The sequence below is a fragment of the Prionailurus bengalensis genome, chromosome A3 (genome assembly GCF_016509475.1).
Source record: "Prionailurus bengalensis isolate Pbe53 chromosome A3, Fcat_Pben_1.1_paternal_pri, whole genome shotgun sequence".
NCBI lineage: Eukaryota > Metazoa > Chordata > Mammalia > Carnivora > Felidae > Prionailurus > Prionailurus bengalensis.
In genome coordinates this window covers 39,472,270-39,485,318 of record NC_057354.1, presented here as the reverse complement: position 1 = coordinate 39,485,318, position 13,049 = coordinate 39,472,270, and the positions used below count along the sequence as shown (strand labels likewise).

Sequence of the window (13,049 nt, the reverse complement as noted above, 5' to 3'; positions counted from 1 at the left end):
ATGGTTGGCCCTAAATGTAATCACAAGTGTCCTTATAAGAGGAAGACAGAGAGAGATTAAAGCATTGGGAAACTAACAAAGGGAGTAAACCTGGAAATTCAAGGCAATAAATATGTCTATTTCTGAAGTAATTACCTGTACACACTGTAAATGTTGGATATATTTTAGGCATAATTTCTCAGTTCCATTCCTTGGATAGTCTTAATATTCCCATGCTTTAACCTAAATATTCATTTTCATTTCTGGTTCAAGCCTTGAGGGTACTCACTTATGAACTGCCCATATTGTTAAAGACAATGAAGAGGGCATTTTTAAATAACTTTTAAGGAAAGTGTAATGAAATGCCTTTAAAAAAAAAATGATCACTGGAATTTGTTTGCCTTTGTCCCAGTAAAACCTCAGCAGTTCTTTACTCAAAAAGAGGATAAACATTTTCACCAAGATGGCGACAAAAGCAGACTTGATCCATATGCTTCCCATGCACCATCGCCTTCAAATGTTAGAGTAAAGGATGATGTTAGGTCAGCTCACGTACTTAATTGTGTTTTCATATAAGTGCAGCTTGCAACACTGAAGGTAACATAAAAATAAACACTTCTCGCAGTTCTGAAAATGACTTGAATGTTATTGTGGACATGTACAAATTGGACTTCTGGTTTATTTCTTTCCTTTCAGAGAGCAACTCTTACATATCTTAAACATACTCCTTATCTCCCTCCCACCAGACTAGCAGACTAGATATGGTTCCCTCCCCGTAGCCTGCTCTCTCCAGTAGCTGCCTTCATTCCAGTTGAAAGGAACTTTCTGGCAGCTCATTGGCCCAAGAGTAAGGAAATGGTTGCTTAGCAACCAAATCCTGACCCCTGCAAACCTGTAAAGAGGAAACTTGTGGGCCAGCCACCTAGTTCTGCCTGTGATATAAGTAAGGAGGAACTGCTTATGGGAAGATGAAGCCCCTGTCCCTGTTAATAGAGATATTGATCATTCTTGGGGTCATAATTAAAAGTAAGTTTTTCTGTCTTTGTGGTTGTCTATGAGGGTCTTCTCTCTTTAACGGTAGTAAGGGTAGAAGCTGATTCAAAGATCATAAGTAACCTCACTATACTCCCAATTGATACCATTTGGGGGGTAAGTACTTAAGAATATCCAAACAGGATAGAAATCAGTGATACTCTTACTTAGGATAATACCTGGCAAAGATGTGTGTATGAGAGAAAGAGAAGGAGGGAGGGAGAAAGGGAAGGAGGGAAAAATAGAAAAGATTGAGCAATTTATGAGGAAAGCATTAAAGTAATTTTTATAGAGTAGGGATATTTGAGACAGGTTGTTAAATTTTGTTGAATCCAGAATATTATGAATATTTAGTTCCAGGACTTTAATGGAAAAGTAGAGGACTCAAAGAGTTGTAAAGTGCATTAATTTATATTCTTACAGTCTTTTTTAATCTTTTCACAGTAACATTTGTATTTCCAAAGTTTCTAGGATTTCTAACTAGTTACTATCTTAAAATGGAAATTATTTTCCAGTCTTGTTTCTCTGGCCTTTTATTGAATTAATTTTTACTCAGTCCTCAGATAATTTACTCTTCCTGAATTCAACCTAAGAAATATTCATGTACATTTAATCTAAGAATGCAAGGTTGGTATAATATCCAAAAATTAATTAATGTAACGCACCACATCAATAGAGTAAAAGATAAAGACCACACACGGTCATCTCAATTGATGAAAAAAAAAAAAAAAAACATTTGACAGAATTCAACATCCCTTTCTGATAAAAACACTCCTCAAATTTGAAATAGAAAGAAACTTCCTCAACTTAATAATAAAAAGCATCTTCGAAAAATCCACACCTCACCTGTACTTGTGGTGGACAGGATGGGAAAAGAAAAAGTAAAACTATCTGTATTCACTAAAGACAGAATCTAATATACAGAATATCCTAAGGTATCCACTATAAAATTATTAGAACTAAGAAATGAGTTGAGCAAGGTTGCAGGATAAAAGGCTAATAAACAAAAGTCAATTCTATTTCTTTACAGTCACAATGAACAAACAAAAAAAATGAAATTAACAGTTCCATTTAGAATAGCATCAAGAAGAATAGTTACTGGTAATACATTTAACAAAAGTACAAAGCTCTTACTCTGAAAATTACAAATATTGTTGAAAGAAATTAAAGAAAACCCTAATAAATGAAAACACTTCTCAGGGCACCGGGGGGGCTCAGTAGGTTAAGCATCTGACTCGATTTCAACTTGGGTCACGATCTCACAGTTCGTGGGATGGAACACTGCATGGGGCTCAACGCTGACAGCGTGTGGATCCTGCCTGGGATTCATATTCTGTGTGTGTGTGTGTCTTAAAATAAATAAACATAAAAAGAAAATACTTCTCATGTTCATAGTTTGGAAACCTTAATATTAAGACAGCAATACTCTCCAAATTGATCTAGAGATTCAATATAAAATCCCAGCTGACTTCTTTGCAGAAATTAAGAAAATTATCTGAAAATTAATATAGAAGTGGATGTTTTTAAACAAAAAGAACAAATTTGAAGGACACACACTTTCCAATTTAAACATTTACTACAAAGCCACAGTAATCAAGACTGTATGAGACTGACATGCGGACAGACATAGGTCAGTGGAATATCACTGAGAGTTTGGAATTAAACCCTCAAATTTATGGCCAGATGATTTTTGGCAAACATGCCAGGCAACTCAATGGAGAAGGAAAAGAATAATTTCTTTAGCAAATGATGGGGATGACTGGAGAGCCGCATGCAAAAAGAGTGAATTTGGATACCTACCTCACACCTAATGTAAAATGAGTCAAAGATGTAAATATAGTAACTAAAGATGTAATCTCTTAGAAGAAAACAGGCATAAATTTTTGTGACCTTCATTAGGCAATGACTTGTTAGGTATATCATTAAAAGCACAAAAAAAAAAAGAAACAGATAAACTAGACATCATCAAAATTAAGCATTTTTATGCTTCAAGGGACATCATCAAGAAACTGAAAAAACAATCCACACAAAAGGAGAAAGTTTTTGCAGATCATATATCCAATAAGGTTTAGCATTCGGAATATATAAATAACTTTTACAAACTCATCAGCAAAACAGCAAACCAGTTTTTTAATGGGTGATGAATATTTGTATACAAATTTTCTGTTTGGACATCTGCTTTCATTTCTCTTGGGTATGTACCTAAGGAATTGGATAGACATTTCTCCAAAAATGATACAAAGATGACCATAAAATGCATGAAAAGGTATTCAACATCATTTGTCCTTAAGAAAATGCAAATCAAAACCACAATAAGATGCCACAATGAGGATTTAACTATAACAATAAGAGTGGGGACTGAGAGGAGCAAATGGATGACAAGGCTAGAGAGAATAGTGACATAAGAGTCCAAAGTAAGAGTGTCCCTAGAAGATGGGCATGTCCAAATGCCAGAGAGAGTATGGAAGTGAGGTAAGGGCCAACAAGGTATCACTAGATTTAACAACAGGGAAGTCGTTACCTTTCCAGGATAGTTTTATCAGAGAAGCAGGGACAAAACCTGATTTCAATTGATGGAAGTGAATAGGAAGAGACAAAGTAGAGACAGTGATGATAATTACAGAGTTCTTTCTGTATTATGGCACTTTGCAAGGTCAGGCTTGAGTCTTTAAGAGATAATTTATTGATTGCAGGTCTACAGAGACCCAGGGAAGTAGTTAGGGGACAAGACAGTTTACAAGCCACGCTATAAGACCTGTGGTTCGTACCCAAAATCAGGTTTTACCCCACTCTGTTTTTTTTCTTTTCCAGCCTTTATAACCCTAGATCTCCAGGCAAAACAGACAGGGCTGCCTTTTTTTCACTCACATATACCTTGCAAACTTGCGTATTGTTTTTTATACATTTTTTCACTTGATGCTCAATATACTTTGACTTCACCTATGTAAAATTATTGAGAGAGGGAAGCTGCCATAACTATGTGATTGTTCCTGACTCTGCATTGACCTAGGGAAAGTTCTAAAAGAGTTTCTGACATTTTTTTTCCCTTTTGGTAAATCCTTAGAAAAAAGTAGTTCATTCTGCTGGAAAAAAATGCATAGTTTATTCCAAAGTGTGGCTTAGAAAATGGAAGTAAAATCAACAGTATTTTCTCTTTCCATACTTCCAAACCAGCTTCTGATTTAAGGTAGTGTAAGGTATATAACTGAGGCAGAGAAAAGACATTGCCAGAACTTCTGGCTCTAAATTATCTAGGATCCAAGGTTTTCCTAATTTGTCTATCTCTTTCTAGCAGTACTTCACTATCATACAAGTTCTACAGTTTAAAAAATATATGATATGAAACAAAATGAAATAGAAAGTTTATAGCGATTCCCTGACACCCATGTAGCAATTCTATCCCAGTTGAAAAAGGCAAGTAGCTCATCAATCTGAAACTAATCAGAATTCAGAAAGCAATTGTCTAGCAATCATATCTATGTCCCTGTCAGGGCCACACTAAGGCCAAGTCCTGGACGTGTTGCAGAGGATACTGAGCCTAAGCAGTACAAGCAGACTATATCTTACTGTTACATAAAGTGGCTTGCCGGGGCTCCTGGGTGGCTCAATCAGTTAAGCGTCCGACTTAGGCTCAGGTCATGATCTCATTGTCCATGAATTCAAGCCCTGTGTTGGGCTCTGTGTCGACAGCTTAGAGCCTGGAGCTTGCTTTAGATTCTGTGTCTCCCTCTCTCTCTCTGTCCCTCCCCTGCTCATGCTCTCTCTCTCAAAATTAAATACACTTGATCTTAGCCAAAAGGCCGAGAAGTGATATCTCTCAAAAATAAATAAATAAACATTAAAAAAAATTTTTTTTAATGGGCTTGCTATTACCAGTGCTGTTTTAAATAACTTGTAGAATTTAGGAGTTCTGAGTTACCTTTGCTTCCTTCCAGTTCTTTTACATTATACTTCTAAACAGGGAACAAATACATTGCAAGTATATAGAGCATCTTTCCTTGAAGAGAAGCAGGAAAGAGCACATGTGTCATGATGGGATTGCTCACTATTATAGAGAAATTTGATTACTGCGTTATGTTATAAATCAGTAAGGAAGCTGATTTCTCTTTTGTGAATTGTCTTGAAAAATATAAGGCTCTTTCTTCATAACCTAGGTTTATCTGAAAGGTTTCTACAACTCTACAATATTACTACTACTTCTACAATGACTACTACTCTTTGGAACAATTCAATAGGACAGCACTCAATGGGAGGAGGGCAGCCCTCAGCCTGAGAAGAGCTGGATGAACAGATCCTTCCCCCCCCCCCCATCTCATAGCTGAACCCATTAATGTCCCTGCATCAGCTTTATTTCGGGTTACTCAGGCTGCTTAGAGGAACTGCCTCCTTCTGACACTCTTCCCAATTCTATTCCATTTTCTGTGTACAAGGGCTCATGTGTCTCTCTTGTCACATACCTGCCCCAAGAATTCTCTCTGCCAGTGATAGCCCTCTACCTGCTCTTGATTGATCCTAAGATCTACTTCCCATCCATTAAGACTGCCCTCTCAAAGAATAGCAATAGCCCACTGATTACAAATCTAGTGGCCTCTCACTACTCTTGTTTCTTAACCTCTATACAACACTTGACACTTTTCTCCATCTTCTTTTCCCCCTCTACCTATGTAGAATCTTAAACTGTCTCACTGGCTTATCTTTCTCAACCCTCCCTTTAAATGTTATGCCCAAAGTTCAGAAATTGGCTCTCATATTCTATGTCTCTGCTACTCCTTCCCAAGCCCCAGCTTCTTTTACATATGTATTTGCATCCTAGACCTTCCTGCTATCTCTAGATGTGTACATCAGCAGCATGATGATATCACCAGTAGTATATGGCCTGCAAACACCTTAAATTCAACCTCAAATTTAGCTCCTCTTCTGTATTTCTTCTCTTATTAATGGCATCAACATCCCTCCCTGCTCCCCTAGTTCTCAAGAACAAAACCTGAAAATTGTATAGTCATACAGTTATAATGCACTAAGTATCATCTAATTTAATGTTTTGCATAGATGATAGGACTGAGGCCCAGAGTAGTCAAATTGATTCCTCAGGGGCATTCTGGAAAGCCACATCTGGAGCCAGAATCTTCTAATCCTTTACCATCATAAATTCCTTTATTCCTTAAACAAATCCTGTCAACTCCATAGTGCTTCTCCCATCTATGCATTTTCATGTCTCAATTTAGGGTCTCATTTTAGTATCTTTTATCTACATGACTGCACTTTTTTTTTTTTATATTTTTTAAATAAGTATTTATTTTTGAGAGGGAGAGACAGCATGTGAGCAGGACAGGAACAGAGAGAGAGGGAGACATAGAATCCAAAGCAGGCTCCAGGCTCAGAGCTGTCAGCACAGAGCCTGATGTGGGACTCGAACTCACAAACTGTGAGATTATGACCTGAGCCAAAGTTGGACACTTAACTGACTGAGCACCCAGGTGCCCCTACATGACTGCACTTCTAACTCTCCTCTTATTTACAATACAGTACTTCCAGAAATAATATTCCTAAACCCCAGACTTGGTCATAATTTTCAAGCACCTACTTTATGCCAAATAAAATCCCAGTGTCTTGTCTAGCAGTCAAAATCCTATGCAATTAGATCCTGACTTCCTTTGTTTTTTGTCTCTGCTACACACATATTTTATTTCAACTAATTTAACTAATTTAAACTAGTAGCTACTCAGTATACCACCTAACTCTCACTTTGATGTCTTTCTTAATCTTTTCTGCAGTTGAATGGTTCACAAAGCTGGCCTGACTGCAGGAATGTACTGTCATTCCATTTTCTTCCCATCACCACCAGAAATCTACAGCATAACATCCTACTCATCTTTTAAGGTCCATTTCAAGTTCTACTTCCTCCCCCCCTTAAAAAAAAAAAAAACTTTCCCAAGCCCTTCCTCATAGCACATGCACCTTTCTCATGCATCACAGTCTCATAATTGAGTTAGTTTTTAACTTCCTCATCAGGTTCTCAACAATTTTTTAAATTAGCACTTGTAACACTTTAAAATTTCTATAACACATTCTCAAAACCTGTGGAGTAGGTCATGCAGATATTTTTATGTCTACTATTCGAGATTTACAGATTTTCAAAACCCTGCAATACAGAGTTTACTAAAACAGGAATTGTATAGTAGGAATCACGTTTTCTCTTGTTTTTACTCTGTATCACCTGTTTGTTATTTCTAAGTCTGTATTCTCCAAAGTGGACTGCTCTGAGTTTTTGCCTCATAATCATATTTACTTACCTCAGGCTGTTTCGACATATTGCCAAGCAGCCAGATGAAAAATAAAATATTCAATTCATCATTCAACCATTTTAAAATGTAGTATACATACGTTTGCTGCTGTATAGAACAAACAGCTAGGTGACTGATTGAGTTACTTGCTTTTCAACCAGTTGTTCTGGCAGTATGATGATTATATAAACTCTAACAGTGGCATTTAGTCATTTTTCACTGATTTTATATTTTACTAGCATCTGAAATTTATTTACTGTAGCCATCAAATTTTATTTCTGTAGTTCATCAACCAATGAGATAGAGTAGACAAGAAAAACCGGTTTCTTAAGACTTCTGTAAGTCTGGGGGCGCCTGGGTGGCTCAGTCGGTTAAGTGTCCGACTTTGGCTCAGGTCACGATCTCGCAGTCCGCCGAGTTCGAGCCCCGCATCGGGCTCTGGGCTGATGGCTCAGAGCCTGGAGCCTGCTTCCGATTCTGTGTTTCCCTCTCTCTCTGCCCCTCCCCCATTCATGCTGTGTCTCTCTCTGTCTCAAAAATAAGTAAACGTTAAAAAAAAAAAAAAAAAAGACTTCTGTAAGTCTGCCTCACAGAGGTAGCACCAAGATTACAGTGCTGGACTTGAAGAGAATATTCTCACTTTGGAAAAAGTGTACACCCTGAAGCTTCCCTGATAGAACATAGTCTTCGAAAACAATTCATAGTCTCTGGAAAACAAGTAGGAATGCCCTTAATGAAAAAGAAATTATGAATAACCTAAAAGACAAAATAAAAGATAAAATGGATTAAAAGTAGAAACTTTTACCCAAAAATGTACAAAAGAGAATATGGTTAGAAATGACATACAAGTGGGTTCAGGAAAAAGGAAAGGATCCTTGGGGCAAAAAGAGAGGATTGTTGGTTAGAAACAATAGCAGCTGCAGCCTAGCAGTCTGACTCGTACCCTCCTCATGACCACCACCTCCATATGCAAAGGAGACAGCAGAATTTTCATTTCTAGTAATGAAAGGCTAGGTGACTAGGCTATTTGGTCCAACCATCCCACTGAAAAAAAAAATTGTGCATAAAATATACAAGCTTCTTAAATGCATCAGAGTTGAGAAGATGGTAAAGAACTACCAGATAAAAAAATCTAAGGAATTGCTAGAATCAAGAGAAGTAAGCACAAGAGCACCTCAGCAGGGCCGGGACTTGCCTCACCTTGGTCCCAGTCCTGTACCTGAGCATCAAAGCTGCTATTATCCTGAGCCAGGCAAATGTGGGCTTTGGTTTTTGTGGCCTCACAAAGCAAGGAGAACAGAATCTGATTCTCAGGATCTTTCCAAGGTGAGGAGTCTAATAGGAGACCTTTTCAACATCCACCAAGGACCATAAAGTACTGTACTCTTGTGATAAGGGCAGACCAGAAGTAAACCCACCCCTCCCAAGTCCAGGGGTCTGCAGAAACTTGACACTTAGCAAAACACAGAGTAAAGTAATAAGAAAAAAAATACATTCCTGAGAAGTTATGGTCACAGGCCAGCTCCATTGGAGATTTACAGCTTGGGTAATCCCAGGCACCCTGAGCCTAGAACTCAATCTAAGATTGTCCTGTACTTGTACTGCCCTAGGCCTCTGGCAAAATCAAATTCATGTTGTCTCCATTGGAAAGCAACTTCATTTTAGGTCTCAATCCACTGAGATAAAGTTTTCAGTATATAGTAAAAATAATTCAGTACACAAGGAGACAAAGCATGAGGTTTGGGGTGGCATTTTGGCAGTGATGTAATATCTGCTGCAAATGGCTAATGATACTGAGGGAGCACCTATTCCCAGATGACTAGGTCCTGTCTGACACATCCTGATAGCATCTCCTCCAACACCCACAAGGTAACTGGTGGCAGGCTTAGGTGATTGTTATAGCATTCAGAGACAGGTTAAGAGGGAAAATCCAAGTCCAACATGGGAAAAAGTAACCACATAAAAGCATCAGCCTACACACACACACTATAATACCTGAGGAAACAGAACAAGTAGAGGAAATCGTTGCAGTCTTCAGAACATTAAAATGATTATTATGAAATTTAGAGATGATATTGTATCCATGAAAGAAGAGCATGCCTTAATGAAAGAAAAAAGATGAGCTATTTTGGTATTGAAATATATGATAATAAAAATAAAAACCTCAAGGCTGAATGCCAAAATTGACAGAGCTGAATAGCAACCCAGAAGCTCAAAAATGAAACTGAGAAATTCTCTTATAAGCACAATGAAAATGGACAAAAGAAATGATGTGTATGAAATAAAGTTTCAAGAACATGGAGGATCCATCTAAAAGTTACAAATTCACATAATGGGATCTCCAAAAAGAGAAAATAGAAGAACTGAGAGGAAGAAATAAAGAAATTAAATAAAATTCCCCGGATCTTAAAAAGACCTTTTTTAGAGTTTTTAGATTAAGTTCCACTAAGTGCCAAGGAGGAAGATTGAGAAAAGACCCACTCCTAGAAAATAATGGTAAATGTTTACTACTTTATGGATAATCAGAACATTGTAAAGCTTCTTTTTTTTTTAATTTTTTTTAACGTTTTTATTTATTTTTGAGACAGAGAGAGACAGAGCATGAACGGGGGAGGGGCAGGGAGAGAGGGAGACACAGAATAGGAAGTAGGCTCCAGGCTCTGAGCCCTCATCCCAGAGCCCTACGAGGGGCTCAAACTCACGGACCGCGAGATCGTGACCTGAGCTGAAGTCAGACGCTTAACCGGTTGAGCCACCCAGGCGCCCCGTAAAGATTCTAAAGAGAAAAAATACATTATTTACAAGGTGAAAAGCAGCATGTTGACTTCAAATTCATTAGTAACATTGGGTACAAAAAGATACTGGAGAAAGATTTTCTAAGTACTGAGGTAAAATGATTTTGCATCTAGAATTACATAACCTGACAAACTGTAAAGTGTAATGGCAAAATAAGACATCTTCATACATGAATGGATTCAGAAAATTTATCACCCATAAATCCTAGCTGAAATATTGACTGGAAGATGTGCTCCAGGAAAATAAAGCATGAATTTAAGAGGAACGCTAAAAATCAATGGTAACCAAAGAAACCTTTCAGACATGATACAGCTTAGTAAATGTTTGTTTTAATTTTAAAAAATATAACAATCAAATTCATCTTTAAAAATCTCTTTCACAAGGCAAACCCTCTTACACTGTTCGTTGGAATGCAAACTGGTGTAGCCACTCTGGAAAACAGTATGGAGGTTCCTCAATAAGTTAAAAATAGAACTACCCTACCATCCAGAAATTGCCAGAAATTGCATTACTAGGTATTTACCCAAGGGATTAAAATACTGATTCAAAGGTATACATGCACCCAATGTTTACAGCAGCATTATCAACAATAGCCAAATTATGGAAAGAGCCCAAATGCCCGCCAACTGATGAATGGATAAAGAAGTTGTATATACATATACGTGTGTGTGTGCATGTGTGCGTGTATAATGGAATATTCCTCAGCCATAAAAATAATGAACTCTTGCTATTTGCAACAATGTGGATGGATCTAGGGAGCATTATGCTAAGAGAATAAGTCAGACAGAGAAAGAAAATACCGTATGATTTCACACATATGTGGAATTTAAGAAACAAAATGGATGAACATGGGGCAGGGCAGGGGGGCAAAGATGCAAAACAATAAACAAACTCTCAACTATAGAAAACAAACTGAGGGTTACTGGAGGGGAGGTAGGTGGTGGGATGGATAAATGGGTGATGGCTATTAAAGAGGGCACTTGTTGTGATGAGCACTGGGTGTTAGCAATGAATAGCTAAATTCTACACCTCAAACTAATATTACACTGTATGCTAACTAACTGGAACTTAAATTAAAACTTGGGGGGGGGGAGTCCCTTTCACAAGAGTGACAGAAGTTTAAAATAGCTGGGAATAAATTTAATAAAAATTAGACAAGGCATATATGAGTAATAAAAATGAAAATTTTCTGAAGAGCATTAAACAGAAAACTGAATAAATCAAGTCTATACACCTAAATGAATCTCAGTATTATAAATATGCCAGGTCTTTGTAAATTAACAGGTAAATCCAGTGCAATCCCAGTGAAAATATCAATACATTTTTTAAATGAATCTGACAACCTTATTCTAATATTCATCTAGAGAGGAAATGAGGAAATATATACTAAAATTCCCAAGACAAGTTTTTAAAAGAGGAACAAGGGTATGTGTGCATATGTGCACTTGTATCTGCACAGAGAAGTTCTTGCTCAACAAAATAGTGAAGTATGCAATTATAAACTACAGTAAATAGTGTATTACCAGAATAATAGGCAAATACATCAAGAAAATAGAGCAGAGAGTTTAAAAATGAAACAATGTACAAATGAGAAATTCTTACCAAAGAAGGTTTCTCAGTACAATGGATAAAAGATGGACTGTAATGAATTATTGTCAAATTGTCTATTCATTAGTAAAAACCAGGTTCCACTTCATGCCAGTCAAAACAAACTGATTCCAGATTGATCAGAAACATAAACAGGAATAGGAAAACTATAAAAATGGCTGAAGGAATGCAGGAAAATTTACATTCAAGTGATTAGTAAGGCCTTGAACAAGACACGTGCGCACGCAGACATACACACATATTACACAAAGGTTATAGGTGAAGAAAAGATTGATAGTTTTGACTGCATTTGAATTTAAAACAACTGTCCTGCAAAGAATACCATAAATAGTTAAAAGGCTACTAACAGACTTAAAAATATATCTATAACATAAACACCAATCAAATAATATCCAGAATATATTTTAAGACTCCTAAAGATATTTTCTTAAAAATCCTAATAGAGGGGCGCCTGGGTGGCTCAGTCGGTTAAGCGTCTGACTTCAGCTCAGGTCATGATCTCGCTGTCCGTGAGTTCGAGCCCCGCGTAGGGCTCTGGGCTGAGGGCTCAGAGCCTGGAGCCTGTTTCCAATTCTGTGTCTCCCTCTCTCTCTCTGACCCTCCCCTGTTCATGCTCTGTCTCTCTCTGTCTCCAAAATAAATAAATGTTTAAAAAAAAATCCTAATAGAAAGATGGGGAAAATATCTAACAGTCTGTTCCTTGGAGAGGAAAAGAAATGCCCCTAAATGTGATCTTGCTGGTAATCCGCAAATGGAAATTAACAATGAAATATCAGTTTATCCCAATACATTTGCAAAAATAAGTGTTGGTTAGGTTGAGGAAAGATTCATATCCTGATATACCATGTGTGGAAGTATAAGTTAGAGTGACTTTTCTGGGAATGCCAGAAATTCTTCTAGAAAAAGGAGTGAGATAGAATCAGGGAGAATTCAGTTGAGGTATTATAGAACCAGAGATCTGCCAATGTATACTGGACTCTGTCCATGCCTTTTACATTTTTGTTGTTCTTCCTTGGGATTATTAACTCTATTTTGAAAATTCCAATGTGTTTTAGATGTGGTAAGAGTAACCACAGGAAAGGAGTTTGAAGGGAAAGGTGTTTGCAGTGGCTACGTGAGAAAAAGCCAAAGAGAAGGTAAAATCCAGTAGGAGATTCTTCTCCCAGTGTTTACCCTATATAGTTTCTTAATTTTATTTCAGTAAGGGAAGTGATTTTCTCACAGATGTTGATAACATTTGCTTTTAAAAGGTAGGCCTTTGGATAAAATTAACAACCCAAGAAACAACAGATGCTGGCGAGGATGTGGAGAAATGGAAACCCTCTTGCACTATTGGTGGGAATGCAAACT

General features: G+C 37.3%; 1 protein-coding gene across 1 annotated transcript in view; it reads left to right on the top strand.

The window, feature by feature from the left end:
- Positions 1 to 856: 856 nt before the first annotated feature.
- Positions 857 to 13,049, top strand: part of LOC122467056 (protein sel-1 homolog 2-like) — a 38,267-nt gene continuing 26,074 nt past the window's right edge. The window contains exon 1 of the mRNA XM_043553313.1: positions 857 to 1,005. Coding sequence (XP_043409248.1) covers positions 948 to 1,005 — 58 coding nt within the window. The 5' untranslated portion in view covers positions 857 to 947. The remainder of the gene's footprint in view (positions 1,006 to 13,049) is intronic.